The 18,905-nt window shown below is 39.1% G+C and overlaps 1 protein-coding gene across 1 annotated transcript; it reads right to left on the reverse strand.

Annotated features, from left to right (window-relative positions):
* Positions 1–701: 701 nt before the first annotated feature.
* On the reverse strand, positions 702–12,576 carry LOC310877057 (cystatin-like protein; the record flags this gene model as incomplete). The annotated part of the gene is made up of 4 exons (XM_083790725.1): positions 702–743; positions 1,667–1,750; positions 1,870–1,965; positions 12,397–12,576. The coding sequence occupies 4 exons, from the start codon at positions 12,574–12,576 to the stop codon at positions 702–704; spliced, it is 402 nt and encodes a 133-aa protein (XP_083646851.1).
* Positions 12,577–18,905: the final 6,329 nt, after the last annotated feature.

The following is an 18,905-nucleotide window of genomic DNA, read 5'->3' on the forward strand; positions in this document are numbered from 1 at the left end:
AAAGCAGAGAGTCTTCTGTTTCATACGGTATATAGTATGTACATGTCGCTATATGCCTTATTTTGTGAATAATAGTTCTATAGGTCCATGCTTTCTCTAAAGTTCTCTCTGAAAAAGAGAATTTTATAAATGAAATTGATTCAATAGCCTAGTACTGACAAACTGTATATGGGATATGTGTATTTTATTTGTTTTCCTCCTAAAATTAGACATTTAGGGCTTTCATTCAGTGTGTAGTATGTATATGATAATAATTTATTTATGTTTATATCTGCCTGTCAATCTCTGTGACTTTAAACCTTTATAACTCGCTATGATAACGTCATGAGGATGAGGATTATGTGCACATATGTGATCATTGTCTCAGTAAACAAAATCAATTTGGATCAGTGTAGGGCGGCTACCAGTGTGTAGGATACCTTCCACAGATCGTTTCGTTTCAGAACACTAGCATATCGTTGTGAGACGCTTAGTGTTTGACATTCCTGGACATGTTGGGACAAAGCACCACAGGAGCGATAAGCGGTGGGAAGGAGCTACCCGAGAGAGAGACTCTAATCGCGGGGATGAGCCATGTGTAAATGTTAGACATTACAAACGGGTCGATTACGTCGCAGACGTCTTCATTGTGGTCTTATCACTGCAATTATAATGAATAAAAAGTCGGTTACAACCACGGATATCCTATGTGCGCATAATCATCATCCATCATCATCATCATCCCCCGCGTTGCATCTCTCATTCTCGGAAACGAAGAAGCCCGTATAGAAGAGATCACAGTGGGCTGAGCTATTCTCTCGACACCGTGGCGTGCATCACCATTAGCGATAGAGGGCAGAGGGCTATTTTTTCCGAGTGAATGAAAGGACGAAGCTGCGGTTCATGTCAGTTGGAGGCGTTATATCCTTTTTCCGAGAATGAGAGACATGCAACGCGGGCCTGGGTGGGGTTCCACGGCGTTGATCTATCCTAGTAACGTCGGGCAGAGGGATGTTTCTTTCCGAGAATGAGAGGACGAAGCGGCGGTGTAAGGCAGTTCGAGGAACAGCCACAGTGGATAAGTGAGTGGGGGGTGGAACTGAAACTAACTGCAATACGATCTGAAACGAAGAGGGGGGGCCTACATTGCTGCATCGGGAGAAACCATGTAGAAACAGGAGGGGAGGGGAATCGAGTGTATTCACACACACACTAGCATGGGTACCGCCATTTTAGATCCCCTGATCTGCGTTGGTCTATGCCGTGTGCAGGCCGGCGAGGCCGCCTCCCCAGTACGTCGTAATGGATACGGCATGCCTGGATAGACATTAGACCAGACCTCTTTTCAGGAGGTGGGGGGCTTTTTACTCCCGGATCACATACCGGATCTTTCTAGAAACGATCGGGGTTACTTTTTTTGTTGTCAAGGCGGATATAAATATGAAGCACATTAATCATAAAATAAACCAATAAAACGCTTTGGTACGTCATGTGCAGATGGCGTTCGAGATTAATAAAGCGCTTTAGAGCGTTTTGCGCAATCGATGTGTTAAGACACTTTTCAGTGCATTGTTAGCAGAATTAACACGTCTTAGGCCTAGTTCACAACACGTACCAAACACCAATCAAGCAAATGTTTGGTTGTTTTTTCAGACAGACAGACAGACAGTAGAAACGAGATATTTACCGCTTTCTGGTCTCTTATGCGAACACAGTCGATGAACGTTGGTTGTCTTCCAGCCCGCCCACACACACGACATGTAACCTCGAGCTGACAGACAGACAGACAGACAGGACCGTATTAATGTAGACGTGCTGACGTGAAAAGGAATACACACAAAGGACAACTCCACCCATTTTGTTGCATATAGTGAATGTAAAGTGACCAACCCGTTTGAATGTACATTCAGGGCGATGTTTGTGCTTGGTCTGTTTGTTGCAGTTGGTGTTCTTTAAACGCACATCAATATTCACCCAGGACTCCGTCTGCAAGACAACAAGTCAACACAACTCCATTAAATGAAATTAAATGAAATTCAAGTAGATTCGTGCACATGTGTGCGTGCGTGCACATGTGTGCGTGCGTGCACATGTGTTCAAATACATATAAGTGGAGTAACTAGAAATACAATATTTGCCTCTCGAAATTGGAAATACTGAAGTAAAGTACAAATACATCAAAGTTGTACTTACACTGTACATAAGTACAACTTTGATGTATTTGTACTTTACTTGAGTAACTAAGTAACTAAGTATACTGTACATTGTACAGTACTTAGTTACTTTAAATCACTGCCCTTCTATGGTCTGGCGTTTAGTTTTAGTTGACCATGAGACTTTTAGTCAACTAAATCTACGGTTGATTTAGTCGACTAAAATGTATCTTAGCAGTCTGATTTATTCTCAGCTGTGTGCTGAAAATAGCAGAGAGCAGTGACACCATCACACAGCCAAACATAACATTTGTCTTTTAGTTGTACTGGATCTCCACTAGTTTTTATTTTTTACCAAATTGTCATATTTATATTCATGATAGCGTCGACCTGAGGACGATTCTACAAATGTCTTCTAAATCATGACAGTTTTCAAAAAAAAAAAAACTATGTTTATCTGACTCAGTGGTTCTCAAACTATTTCATGCCAAGGACCCCCAGAATTATATGTATTTATTTGACCGAGGACCACAATCTCAAATGATGTTGTTCCAGGGACCGCCCAGAAGCAAAGATTTGAGTTGTCGAAATCGACACTCACCACTTTAGAACTAGAAGCATCACCCATCTTGTAGAAGTTAAAATGTCCATAATGATGAATGTTTTGGTTAGCTCTAACCAGAGCCGCGTCCACGTAGATCCTCTGGACAGCTGACAGCTGATGGTAGCTGCTCTGTGCTGCCACCTGCAGGCAGGACGCCACGCTCCGGAATAACACCAGCATCATCTTCTACAGGAGAAGATAGTTATTATTATTATTATTATTATTCTGCAGCGTGGACGCTGAACAGGAGAAGATAACATCAAGGACCCCCAACTTGACACTTATCAGCCCCGCAGACCCCCGTTTGAAGAGATATGCCAAGGACCCCCCCCCATTATAGATTTTCACGGCTCTATAGCAGTGATTCTCGACCCGTTTAATTTCATGGACCCCCAGTTTGACATGCATTAGTCTACGGATCCCCATTTAATGTCATTTCTATCTCTGGGACATATATTGTGACATCAATATTAATTTACGTCTGAGAGTGTACAAATGGAACCCGTTAGGGTCCATTTGGAGTTACAGACGTAAGGGTCCACCTTATGGGTTACAGACCATAAGGGTCCATTTGGTTCCAAACTATCATTTAGCTGCATGGGGACCCCCTGGAACTGCTGGACCCCTGGGGGTCCCATGGACCCCACTTTGGAAACCATTGGTTTAGGCGATTAACTGAAATTTAAAAAAAACAAATACTAAATACATTGTCCTTTAGTTTTGTCAGCAATGTATAATTTATTTCGTTTTTCTTTTAAAAATACAAACTAAATTAAAACTGGCAAACTCGCTGCAAAAACTTCGTTAAAACTTGGAAGTCAAAACCAATGGAAAATAAAAAACAAATGAAAGATTACAAAAATTACCTTTAGCTTCAGAGGGAGGAGAAAGTGGTGCTGTCTGGTTGAGCTTGTAGAGAAAGTTCTGCTTCGCAAGACTGCCGGTCCTCGGTTATAACTGAACTGACCCTATAGACTGTCGGTCCTCGGTTATAACTGAACTGACCCTATAGACTGTCGGTCCTCGGTTATAACTGAACTGACCCTAGACTGTCGGTCCTCGGTTATAACTGAACTGACCCTAGCTGTGCACCCGATTTGACTGTTAACAATAGACAAGACCACAGTGATCACTTAGGATCAGTACGACTGTTTTCGACGAGTATGGACATGCTCTGCCGACTGAGAAAAAAACCTACTGGGAGCTGTGACCACTCCCCGCACCCGCACCCCCACCCCCACCCACCCACCCACCCACCCCACACACACACACACACACACACACACACACACACACACACACACACACACACACACACACACACACACACAGGTTTACAGCTTATCATAGAGGTTTGAAACATACATAATCAAAACATATATATGGACATAAACATATGGACATAAACATAGACAAACATATGGACATAAACATATGGACATAAACATAGACATAAACATATGGACATAAACATATGGACATAAACATATGGACATAAACATATGGACATAAACATATGGACATAAACATAGACATAAACATATGGACATAAACATATGGACATAAACATATGGACATAAACATATGGACATAAACATAGACATAAACATATGGACATAAACATATGGACATAAACATATGGACATAAACATATGGACATAAACATATGGACATAAACATATGGACATAAACATATGGACATAAACATATGGACATAAACATATGGACATAAACATATGGACATAAACATATGGACATAAACATATGGACATAAACATAGACATAAACATATGGACATAAACATATGGACATAAACATATGGACATAAACATAGACATAAACATATGGACATAAACATATGGACATAAACATATGGACATAAACATATGGACATAAACATATGGACATAAACATAGACATAAACATATGGACATAAACATATGGACATAAACATATGGACATAAACATATGGACATAAACATATGGACATAAACATAGACATAAACATATGGACATAAACATATGGACATAAACATATCATATGGACATAAACATAGACATAAACATATGGACATAAACATAGACATAAACATATGGACATAAACATAGACATAAACATAGACAAACATATGGACATAAACATATGGACATAAACATATGGACATAAACATATGGACATAAACATATGGACATAAACATAGACATAAACATATGGACATAAACATATGGACATAAACATATGGACATAAACATAGACATAAACATATGGACATAAACATATGGACATAAACATAGACATAAACATATGGACATAAACATAGACATAAACATAGACAAACATATGGACATAAACATAGACATAAACATAGACATAAACATATGGACATAAACATAGACATAAACATATGGACATAAACATATGGACATAAACATAGACATAAACATATGGACATAAACATCAAACCAAAACTCTTTGCTGTTGGTCGCTGCGTGAGCCCTGACTTCCTGATCTCCAATAGAAAGCTTGGGGACCAAGACCAACGCAGCCTGCCTTCTATCGTCCACAACTGATTGGTGACTTAGCTCAAAGCTCAAAGCAACTGTTGTCTATTTTGCTGTCGTTATCCTCCATCCATCCATTGCAGAAAACTTCAAAAATGCTTCAAATGCCAGTTTGTGCATGCCTGGGCTACACAGTTCCATCATTTTCCCTTCATAATGTTGCAGCTGTGTTCTTTCCAAACACACCACTTTCCTCCAGAATGCCCTACAGCCAAGAATTTGCAAGATGCTGACCAATAGAAGAAAGCCACCAAAGGTATAATAACCACAATTGGCAAACTCTTGCTGGCGGTGCCACTGGAGCATCTTTGCTTTACATTTTGGCCCAATGTGGTCATTTTGATCTGGTCCTTTGATTCAGGACAGGTGTGACTGCACACAGAATCAGCCATACAGGTGTGACAATGAGTTGCTTTTAGTGGTTAAAGGATCCTAGGGAGCTTTCCCTAAAACTGGACCAAATTGTTTTGTTTACTGCCTGCGGCCTGTGGGCATAGTCTGAGCTCTTCAGAGAGAGAGCATTGCAGTCAGTCACTTTTCGGCTTTGTAGGGCAGTATAGGTCATCACTGATGAGAGATAAAAACTGAATGTTGATGGTTTAGAAACTAATCCATCATCAAATCAAATCAAACTTTATTTGTATAGCACAGCCAAAGCTGACCAAAGTGCTGAACAGAGTAAAAACAAGACAGTAGAGCATAGCAATATAAAACAATGAAAAGAGACAATAAAATATAAAACAGAGCATAAATAGCACAGAGCAGGAAATAAAAATACAGGTAAATCAGGTGCAGTTAAAGACTTGGGAGAACAGATGAGTTTTGAGGAGGGATTTAAAAGCCCCGGTTGACTCGGCAGATCTAATATGGAGGGGCAGCATGTTCCAGAGTTTAATCCAGATCTAATATGGAGGGGCAGCATGTTCCAGAGTTTAATCCAGATCTAATATGGAGCGGCAGCATGTTCCAGAGTTTAATCCAGATCTAATATGGAGGGGCAGCATGTTCCAGAGTTTAATCCAGATCTAATATGGAGGGGCAGCATGTTCCAGAGTTTAATCCAGATCTAATATGGAGGGGCAGCATGTTCCAGAGTTTAATCCAGATCTAATATGGAGCGGCAGCATGTTCCAGAGTTTAATCCAGATCTAATATGGAGGGGCAGCATGTTCCAGCGTTTAATCCAGATCTAATATGGAGGGGCAGCATGTTCCAGCGTTTAATCCAGATCTAATATGGAGGGGCAGCATGTTCCAGAGTTTAATCCAGATCTAATATGGAGGGGCAGCATGTTCCAGCGTTTAATCCAGATCTAATATGGAGGGGCAGCATGTTCCAGAGTTTAATCCAGATCTAATATGGAGGGGCAGCATGTTCCAGCGTTTAATCCAGATCTAATATGGAGGGGCAGCATGTTCCAGCGTTTAATCCAGATCTAATATGGAGCGGCAGCATGTTCCAGAGTTTAATCCAGATCTAATATGGAGCGGCAGCATGTTCCAGAGTTTGGGGCCCACAGCCGCAAAAGCACGATCATCCCTGCTCCTCTTACTGGCCTGGTGTTTCCTGTTTCCCGTCTTTGGCTGGGGACCCCCAGAAATGCTTTGGCCGTGTCAGTTAAAATAAAAACCCCAAATGATTTGGCGACGTCGCGACCCACGGGTTGAGAACGCCTGCATTAGAATATGGAACAATAATTCTGCTACAAACCTGAGGTTGTCGAGTGTAATTGTAAAAAAAGAAAATCGCACTAACAAAATATCAGCCTCTACAATGCAGCATGCGTAAACATACTGCTGTACTCAACTCGACTCGACTATTGTAACTCCCTCCTTACTGGCCTACCAGCATGTGCACTTAAAGGAGAATTCCATGCTAGAATGCTTTCTTATCTTTCTTACCTTTCTTTGTAGTTGTTACGTCCCCACCAAAGAGGTCCAGGTGTTTTTTTGGGGCAAAAACTCCATATTGGCTATTTTCCCTACCATAAGCCCTCAATGAATTGCATTGCATTGAATGGGAATTGAATGGGGCTATGGGGTGTTATGCTAGTTCGCTTATTTCCATCGAAAGAAGTAGTAAAGTGTGCCGCTTGGGATATTATTTACATTATGAAGAGAGGATATATACAAATAAATGATAATTTTGAGCAATGGAAATAAGCGAATTAGCACAACACCCCATAGCCCCATTCAATTCAATGCAATTCATTTAGGGCTTATGGTAGGGGAAATAGCCAATAAGGAGCTTTTGCACAAAATAACACCTGAACCTCTTTGGTGGGGACGTAACAACTACAAAGAAAGTTAAGAAAGTCTTTTAGTTTGGAATTCTCCTTTAAGCCTCTCCAGCTGATCCAAAATGCCGCAGCTCGCTTGGTCTTCAACCAGCCAAAATTCTCACATGTCTCCCCCCTGCTCCGCTCCCTCCACTGGCTCCCAGTCGCTGCCCGCACAGAATACAAAACTCTGATGCTGGCATTCAAAGCAACCAAAGGTATGGCTCCCCCATATCTTGCAAGTATGATTGAACCCTACAAACCCTCCCGCACACTCAGATCAGCCAACGCAGGGAAGCTGGAAGTACCCTCACTAAAAACGCCGGGACAACGCTCCACACGTCCCAAACTCTTCTCCCTTCTGGCTCCAAAACTGTGGAATGCACTTCCCATTGCAGTCAGAACTGCAGCATCACTCCCAATCTTCCGCCGTAGTCTGAAAACCCACCTTTACAGACTCCATCATGGCCCATAGCACTTACCCTACCCCCTTAGATAGCATTTCTGTAGACTTAGATAGCATTTGATACAGACTTATAGCATGTTATGTAGACAGCACTATAATTGCATTGTATGTAGTCATAGCACGTCATAGTACATATGTATAGCATAGTAGTATATATGTATAGTTATATGTATAGTTTCATTATATAGATATTCCACTGTTACTTTCTTAGTTTACGCATGTTTCATGATAAATGCTTTTATGTGATGTATTCCCATGCTTTTTTGTTCTTGCTTAATGTAAATCGCTCTGGATTAAGAGCGTCTGCTAAATGCCTACATTGTAAATTGTACTTGGTGGCCTCAAACCGTCTTTAGCTGCTGAGAACTGCACATGGTAGAAGATTATTATGATGTTTGGCTGGAAGTGGACATTCTATGCTGTATTTGGATATACATTATGTTCACATAGCAATAGCAGTACAATGTCTAGGGATGCACAAACCAATGTTGTTGCATGTTTCTCAAAGATCTGTTTATGAGAGAAACTGATTTTTGAGAAACATGCAAAATCGTGGGATAAAGATTATAATATAAAGAACATGAGTCACTTCACTCCTTTATTTTTCATCTTGAGCCTTAACAAAATGCATCTCAAAAGATCTGTCAGAGTTCGATAATAATGGACTGTAAAGTACTGGGAAACTGTCCCCTAACCACATGCTTCAAAGACACGAAAAGAAGAACAACAAAATGTATTCATTTCCAAACATAAAATATTCGCAATGTCACAGTTATCTGAATCACTGAATGTAGTACACATCATTATATTTACTGGCTAATATATACTGTACTTTACATATTTACTGGTATCATATTTTAACATGAACTTGAGCTTGGAACGATGCAAGTTGGACATGTATGCCCCACCCAGTTATTAGGCTATATGTGTCCCATGTATGCGCAGCCCATATATGGAGTTCTTTGTCAGGCATGCCCATGCAGTCTATATGCAGATGTGAGAACATAAAGCACAGGCCAGCTCCATATATGGAGTCTGGGCAGTGACCAGTCTGGGTATGGGCCCTGTCCAGACTCCATATATGGAGTCTGGTCACTGTCCAGACTCCATATATGGAGTCTGGGTAGGGGCCCTGTCCAGACTCCATATATGGGGTCTGGTCACTGTCCAGACTCCATATATGGAGTCTGGGTAGGGGCCCTGTCCAGACTCCATATATGGGGTCTGGACAGGGCCCCTACCCAGACTCCATATATGGAGTCTGGTCACTGCCCAGACTCCATATATGGAGTCTGGGTAGGGGCCCTGTCCAGACTCCATATATGGGGTCTGGACAGGGCCCCTACCCAGAGGGCCCCTGCCCAGACTCCATATATGGAGTCTGGGTAGGGGCCCTGTCCAGACTCCATATATGGGGTCTGGACAGGGCCCCTACCCAGACTCCATATATGGAGTCTGGTCACTGCCCAGACTCCATATATGGAGTCTGGGTAGGGGCCCTGTCCAGACTCCATATATGGGGTCTGGACAGGGCCCCTACCCAGACCCCATATATGGAGTCTGGTCACTGCCCAGACTCCATATATGGGGTCTGGACAGGGCCCCTACCCAGACTCCATATATGGGGTCTGGACAGGGCCCCTACCCAGACTCCATATATGGAGTCTGGACAGGGGCGAACAAAGGTGCACGTATAAACGGACGTATAAACGGGTATTTCAGTTTTCTGAAATACAGTGTCAGTGGTTCTCAAACTATTTCACGTCAAGGACCCCCAAAAAATATAAGTAATTGGCCGCCGACCCCCGTCTGAAAATATGTTGTTCCAGGCACCCCCCTGATATCTGGGAGTGCTTTTCTAAGTAGAACTCAAAGACGCTTTACATGTGTGGGGGCCGCGGGAGAGGACAAAAGAAAGGACTACTGACATAGGCGGAGCTTGAACTTGACGCCAGGGGGTGCGACTGCTTGGCCAACGACACCCGCGCGCACACGATTTTTTTTTACCTTTGTTTTATTATTTTAGCGTTTTTACAATGCCCTAACCCCTAAAAATTTGTTATTTAGGTAGTACAGCAGCTCACACACATACACACATGCACTACAGCCATATAGCGAGTCATCATATCATGATAAGAGAGATGATTACAAACTACAGTCAGAAGTTAAGTTAAAAAAAAAAAAAAAAAAACTTTTATTTTTTTATTTATTTTTTGCCAGGGGGTGCAGTGCACCCCCTGAACCCCCTCAAGCTCCGCCCATGACTACTGACTACTCTATTAGGAAAGAAACAGAAAAAGAATAACATTAATTAATGGCAATAGCACAGTAAAAGTAACACGTTGAAATCAAAGTGAACTCAGGAAGGCTGTTCTGAACAGGTGGATTTTCAGGGCGCTGTTGAAGGTAGGGAGGGAGTGGCCGTCGCCTTTACCCCGTGAATCAAACCTATTCTGTTGAAGGTAGGGAGGGAGTGGCCGTCGTCTTTACCCCGTGAATCAAACCTATTCTGTTGAAGGTAGGGAGGGAGTGGCCGTCGTCTTTGCCACGTTAAGACTAATGACTAATCTCTTTACGTCGTCCTCAGACGAGCCCTCCATCGTCATATTAATGAATCATGGCTATAGTACAATTTACAATTTACAATTTAGGCATTTAGCAGACGCTCTTAATCCAGAGCGACTTACATTTAAGCAAGAACAAAATCATGGGAATACATCACATAAAAGCATTTATCATGAAACATGCGTAAGCTAAGAAGGTAACAGCGGAATATCTATATGATGAAACTATACATACACTATACATAATAAACTATACATATTCACTACTATGCTATACATATGTACTATGGCGTGCTATGACTATATACAATACAATTATAGTGCTGTCTACATAACATGCTATAAGTCTGTGTCAAATGCTATCTAAGCCAACAGAAATGCTATCTAAGGGGTTAGGGTAAGTGAACCGCTGCCTGACAACCTCTGGATACAGTTCTCGTCCCAATACGCATGACGCTGGAAGACAAATAATGTGTTAAGACACTTTTCAGTGCATTGTTAGCAGAATTAACACGTCTTAGGCCTAGTTCACAACACGTACCAAACACCAATCAAGCAAATGTTTGGTCGTTTTTTCAGACAGACAGACAGACAGACAGACAGACAGACAGACAGACAGACAGACAGACAGACAGACAGACAGACAGACAGACAGACAGACAGACAGACAGACAGACAGACAGACAGACAGTAGAAACATGAGATATTTACCTCGTTCTGCAGGTCTCTTATGCGATCACAGTCGATGAACGTTGGCTGTCTTCCAGCCGGCCCACACACACGACATGTAACCTCGAGCTGACAGACAGACAGACAGACAGACAGACAGACAGACAGACAGACAGACAGACAGACAGACAGACAGACAGACAGACAGACAGACAGACAGACAGACAGACAGACAGACAGACAGACCCGTATTAATGTTGTGAAAAGGAATACACATGTTTAAAGGACAACTCCACCCATTTTGTTGCATACAGTGAATGTAAAGTGACCAACCCGTTTGAATGGACATTCAGGGCGATGTCTGTGCTCGGTCTGTTTGTTGCAGACGGTGTTCCTTAAACGCACATCAATATTCACCCAGGACTCCGTCTGCAAGACAACAAGTCAACACAACTCCATTAAATGAAATGAAATGAAATTCAAGTAGATTCATGCACATGTGTGCGTGCGTGCACATGCGTTCAAATACATATAAGTGGAGTAACTAGAAATACAATATTTGCCTCTCGAAATTGGAAATACTCAAGTAAAGTACAAATACATCAAAGTTGTACTTATGTGCAGTACTTAGTTACTTTAAATCACTGCCCTTCTATGGTCTGGCGTTTAGTTTTAGTTGACCTGCATGAGACTTTAGTCAACTAAATCTACGGTTGATTTAGTCGACTAAAATGTATCTTAACAGGCGATGAAAAGTCTGATTTATTCTCAGCTGTGTGCTGAAAATAGCAGAGCAGTGACACCATCACACAGCCAAACATAACATTTGTCTTTTAGTTGTACTGGATCTCCACTAGTTTTTATTTTTTACCAAGTTGTCATATTTATATTCATGATAGCGTCGACCTGAGGACGATTCTACAAATGTCTTCTAAATCATGACAGTTAAAAAAAAAAAAAAACTATGTTTATATTAGGCCTACTCAGTGGTTCTCAAACTATTTCATGCCAAGGACCCCCAGAATTATATGTATTTATTTGGCGCGGACCACAATCTCAAATGATGTTGTTCCAGGGACCGCCCAGAAGCAAAGATTTGAGTTGTCGAAATCGACACTCACCACTTTAGAAGCAACACCGATCTTGTCGAAGTTAAGATGTCCATTTGATGAGAGCTCTTGGTTGGCTCTAACCAGAGCCGTGTCCACGTAGATCCTCTGGACAGCTGACAGCTGATGGTAGCTGCTCTGTGCTGCCACCTGCAGGCAGGACGCCACGCTCAGGAATAACACCAGCATCATCTTCTACAGGAGAAGATAGTTGTGGGCTCGCCACAGCGAGCACACACTAGTTGTGGGCTCGCCACAGCGAGCACACAATAGTTATTGCCAGTCTATATTTATACTTCTTTATTCTTTATTCCACCCTTTTTTTTGGCACCTAACTACTTCCGCATACTTTATACTAGAAATTTAGTTCAAACTTCAAACTGTTCAGCTCTTTGCAGTTATTATTGCTCCAATTAGAATTTTTACAAAGTTTTATACTTTTTATACTTTTTAACTTTTTAACTTTTTTTTACATTCTTTATAGTGAGAGTCGATGGAAGAAAGGTCCCATTTTTCACAGTTAACTTTTTTGAGCTCTTATCACTCCGTCATACTTTCACTTTGAAACTTCATTCAAACTTTATAATGTTCATCTATCTTTGAACTTTCATTGGTGAAAAAGTTGTTTTGAAAAAGTTTATACTTTTTAAAATATTTAACTTTATTTATAGTTTTTTCCTCCCATCGACAATGTATGGGATTTATCTCTAAATCAACCTCACTTTTGCAGCCTCATTACTCTGGCATACTTTGTCGTAGAAACGTGATTTAAACTTTAGAAAGCTCACACGACTCTGGACTTTGTCGTGGTTCAAACCGTATTCGAATACGTTAAACGGTTTTTCCGAAATCGCAGTTCAATCGCAGGCCGTTTCGCCTAATTAGTGCCAACTTAGAGTGCAGGGCTTCTTTCACTAGAGTGTACAAACAGAAAATCTTTCCTTGAAAATTTACCAAACAAATTGCCGTCCCGGCCAAAATATTCACTTTACACGCATGTCCTTTGGTCATTTTGTAGCCACACATGTCCTCTTTCACACAATGTGACCACCAAAACACAGAGACATACAGAATGTGAACTACGGCCTTTTAAGTGACACAAATACAGTCAAGCTGCTCATTGACATCCATTGTAGAAATCTTACGAGGAAATTATCGCGATGACAATTCTTAACTCGCTCTTATAACCACATTTTCGATCGTACCAACACCACAATCGCACATGGTGTACCTCAATATCTCAGGCCACTCACAGCGAAGAAATTATTTGCATTCGACTTTTACTTTTTGCGATAGAGCAATTTGTTCGGGCATAGTTTCCCCCCATTCAAGACCATTCAAGATCAAGACCTTCAAGTTGCGCGCCACTTGTTTGTCTTTTACACTTCCACAGCTGAGACATATAAGAGCTTAATTACAGGGCTGAAATTAAAGTTACAAGATCTCAATGAGTTGCTCTGCGATACCTTGTGGGCTTGTAGGTCTGCTATTTGTGCAATTGGATGGCCTTTACACAGCTCTCGCAAGAGCACGCACGCACGCATGCACGCACACACACACCCTGTCTTCCTATTGGCTGGCCTTTACACAGCTCTCGCAAGTGCACGCACGCACGCACGCACGCACGCACACACGCACGCACACACACACACACACATGTTTATAAAAAAATATTTTCAAAAAAATAAAAAATAAATAAAAAACTTAAAAAAACTTAAAAAAAACTTAAAAAATTAAAAAAAATTAAAAAAAATTAAAAAAAATTAAAAAAAATTAAAATAAAATTAAAAAAATAAAAAAATGAAAAAAATGGAAAAAATGGAAAAATTGAAAAAAATTGAAAAAAATGAAAAAAATGAAAACTTAGCATGTTAGCATTAGCATGTTAGCATGATAGCATTAGCATGTTAGCATGTTAGCATTAGCATGTTGACATTAGCATGTTAGCATGATAGCATTAGCATGTTAGCATGTTAGCATTAGCATGTTAGCATTAGCATGTTAGCATGTTAGCATTAGCATGTTAGCATTAGCATGTTAACATTAGCATGTTAGCATGTTAGCATGATAGCATTAGCATGTTAGCATGTTAGCATTAGCATGTTAGCATGTTAGCATTAGCATGTTAGCATGTTAGCATTAGCATGTTAGCATGTTAGCATTAGCATGTTAGCATGATAGCATTAGCATGTTATCATTAGCATGTTATCATTAGCATGTTAGCATGTTAGCATTAGCATGTTAGCATTAGCATGTTAGCATGATAGCATTAGCATGTTAGCATTAGCATGTTAGCATGTTAGCATTAGCATGTTAGCATTAGCATGTTAACATTAGCATGTTAGCATGATAGCATTAGCATGTTAGCATGTTAGCATTAGCATGTTAGCATTAGCATGTTAGCATGTTAGCATTAGCATGTTAGCATGATAGCATTAGCATGTTATCATTAGCATGTTATCATTAGCATGTTAGCATGTTAGCATTAGCATGTTAGCATGATAGCATTAGCATGTTAGCATTAGCATGTTAGCATGTTAGCATTAGCATGTTAGCATTAGCATGTTAGCATGTTAGCATGTTAGCATGATAGCATTAGCATGTTAGCATGTTAGCATGTTAGCATGTTAGCATTAGCATGTTAGCATGTTAGCATTAGCATGTTAGCATTAGCATGTTAGCATGTTAGCATTAGCATGTTAGCATTAGCATGTTAACATTAGCATGTTAGCATGTTAGCATGATAGCATTAGCATGTTAGCATGTTAGCATTAGCATGTTAGCATGTTAGCATTAGCATGTTAGCATGTTAGCATTAGCATGTTAGCATGTTAGCATTAGCATGTTAGCATGATAGCATTAGCATGTTATCATTAGCATGTTATCATTAGCATGTTAGCATGTTAGCATTAGCATGTTAGCATTAGCATGTTAGCATGATAGCATTAGCATGTTAGCATTAGCATGTTAGCATGTTAGCATTAGCATGTTAGCATTAGCATGTTAACATTAGCATGTTAGCATGATAGCATTAGCATGTTAGCATGTTAGCATTAGCATGTTAGCATTAGCATGTTAGCATGTTAGCATTAGCATGTTAGCATGATAGCATTAGCATGTTATCATTAGCATGTTATCATTAGCATGTTAGCATGTTAGCATTAGCATGTTAGCATGATAGCATTAGCATGTTAGCATTAGCATGTTAGCATGTTAGCATTAGCATGTTAGCATTAGCATGTTAGCATGTTAGCATGTTAGCATGATAGCATTAGCATGTTAGCATGTTAGCATGTTAGCATGTTAGCATTAGCATGTTAGCATGTTAGCATGTTAGCATTAGCATGTTAGCATTAGCATGTTAGCATGTTAGCATTAGCATGTTAACATTAGCATGTTAGCATGATAGCATTAGCATGTTAGCATGTTAGCATTAGCATGTTAGCATGTTAGCATTAGCATGTTAGCATTAGCATGATTAAAAAATTAAAAAATTAAAAAAAATGAAAAACATTAAAAAATTAAAACTTTAACTTTTTTTTAAACTTAAAAGGAAAAAAATAATAATAAAGAACTTAATATTTTTTATCTTAATATTTTTTTTAAGAAATATCTTAGACCATTATCAATAATCATTGTGTTTATGCTTTTAAAGATAGCATTAGCATGTTAACATTAGCATGTTAGCATGATAGCATTAGCATGTTAGCATGTTAGCATTAGCATGTTAGCATGTTAGCATTAGCATGTTAGCATTAGCATGATTAAAAAATTAAAAAATTAAAAAAAATGAAAAACATTAAAAAATTAAAACTTTAACTTTTTTTTAAACTTAAAAGGAAAAAAATAATAATAAAGAACTTAATATTTTTTATCTTAATATTTTTTTTAAGAAATATCTTAGACCATTATCAATAATCATTGTGTTTATGCTTTTAAAGATAGGCCTATATGCTATTTGAACCTTCTATTTACATGTAAAAGTATGCTATTTCTGTTAAGCTCATGAATGCTTTTATATGTATACTCCATTGGATTGACTATTTTTTTTCTTTTTTACCTTTTCTTGATTCATCAAGAATACATTGTAAAGCATTATTCATACATTACAAATCATTAGTAGACAGTAATACTTTACTTACTTTATTCTGCCCCTTTTTGGGCATCATACTACTTCCACATACTTTATTTCCGCTTTATGCAGTTATTTATGCTTAAACTATAGTTTTTACAAATGTTCATACTTTTTTAACTTTTACTTCAGCTTTAATACATTTTCTACTTTTCTTTACAATATGTTACAGTCCAGAAATTTTGATTATGGACTTAGACCACCAATGGTAACACCATTACTCCGGTCCCCGAGTTTCAAACTTGACACGGCAATAACTTTATACAAAGCATTTTACGCGAGCCCACGCAGTTTCTACAGGAACTGCTTTCTAGTTACTCTCAGTTTATATTTATTCCAATTTCCGCCACTTTTTTTGGCACCCTACTACTTCCACATACTTTATGCTAGAAATTTAGTTCAAACTTCAAACTGTTCAGCTCTTTGCAGTTATTATTGCTCCAATTAGAATTTTTACAAAGTTTTATACTTTTTATACTTTTTAACTTTTTAACTTTTTTTTACATTCTTTATAGTGAGAGTCGATGGAAGAAAGGTCCCATTTTTCACAGTTAACTTTTTTGAGCTCTTATTACTCCGTCATACTTTCACTTTGAAACTTCATTCAAACTTTAGAAAGCTCACACGACTCTGGACTTTGTCGTGGTTCAAACCGTATTCGAATACGTTAAACGGTTTTTCCGAAATCGCAGTTCAATCGCAGGCCGTTTCGCCTAATTAGTGCCAACTTAGAGTGCGGGCTTTTTTCACTAGAGTGCATAGAACAGAAAATCTTTCCTTGAAAATTTACCAAACAAATTGCCGTCCCGGCCAAGATATTCACTTTACACGCATGTCCTTTGGTCATTTTGTAGCCACACATGTCCTCTTTCACACAATGTGACCACCAAAACACAGAGACATACAGAATGTGAACTACGGCCTTTTAAGTGACACAAATACAGTCAATCTGCTCATTGACCTCCATAGTAAAATCCTTACGAGGAAATTATCGCGATGACAATTCTTAACTCGCTCTTATAACCACATTTCCGATCGTACCAACACCACAATCGCACATGGTGTACCTCAATATCTCAGGCCACTCACAGCGAAGAAATTATTTGCATTCGACTTTTACTTTTTGCGATAGAGCAATTTGTTCGGGCATAGTTTCCCCCCATTCAGAACCATTGTAAAATAAGAGATCAAGTTGCGCGCCACTCCCAGCCTTTTACACTTCCACAGCTGAGACATATAAGGGCTTAATTACAGGGCTGAAATTAAAGTTACAAGATCTCAATGAGTTGCTCTGCGATACATTGTGGGCTTGTAGGTCTGCTATTTGTGCAATTGGATGGCCTTTACACAGATAGATCAGATAGAGATGAAAAAGTATTTTCAAAAAAGTATTTTCAAAAGAGTATTTTCAAAAAAGTATTTTCAAAAAAGTATTTTCAAAAAAGTATTTTCGAAAAAAATTAAAAAAAATTAAAAAAAATTAAAAAAATTAAAAAAAATTAAGAAAAATTAAAAAAATGAAAAAAAATGAAAAAATTGAAAAAAATGGAAAAAAAAGAAAAAAAAAGAAAAAAAATGAAAACTTAAAAATAAAAAACTTTTTTTTTCTTTTTTACTTAAAAAGAAAAAACTTCAATTTTTTAGATTTTTTTTTTTTTACATTTAAAGAAAAACTTTAAAAACACTTCTACAACTTCCACATACTTTATTCTGCTTAAACTATAGTTTTTACACATTTTCATACTTTTTTTTACTTTTACTTCAGCTTTAATGCATTTTCTACTTTTCTTTACAATATGCTACAGTCCCGAAATTTTGATTATGGATTTAGAACACAAATGGTAACACCATTACTCCGGTCCCCGAGTTTCAAACTTGACACGGCAATAACTTTATACAAAGCATTTTACGCGAGCCCACGCAGTTTCTACAGGAACTGCTTTCTAGTTATTATTATTATTATTATTATTCTGCAGCGTGGACGCTGAACAGGAGAAGATAGTTATTATTATTATTATTATTATTCTGCAGCGTGGACGCTGAACAGGAGAAGATAACATCAAGGACCCCCAACTTGACACTTATTAGCCCCGCAGACCCCCGTTTGAAGAGATGTGCCAAGGACCCCCTCCATTATCCATAAGAGAAGATTTTCACGGCTCTAGCAGTGATTCTCAACCCGTTTAATTTCATGGACCCCCAGTTTGACATGCATTAGTCTACGGATCCCCATTTAATGTCATTTCTATCTCTGGGACCCCCGATTTATATTGTGACATCAATATTAATTTACGTCTGAGAGTGTACAAATGGAACCCGTTAGGGTCCATTTGGAGTTACAGACGTAAGGGTCCACCTTATGGGTTACAGACCATAAGGGTCCATTTGG

This window comes from Protomyctophum parallelum (genome assembly GCF_964188405.1).
Source record: "Protomyctophum parallelum genome assembly, chromosome: 2".
NCBI classification, from domain to species: Eukaryota; Metazoa; Chordata; class Actinopteri; order Myctophiformes; family Myctophidae; genus Protomyctophum; species Protomyctophum parallelum.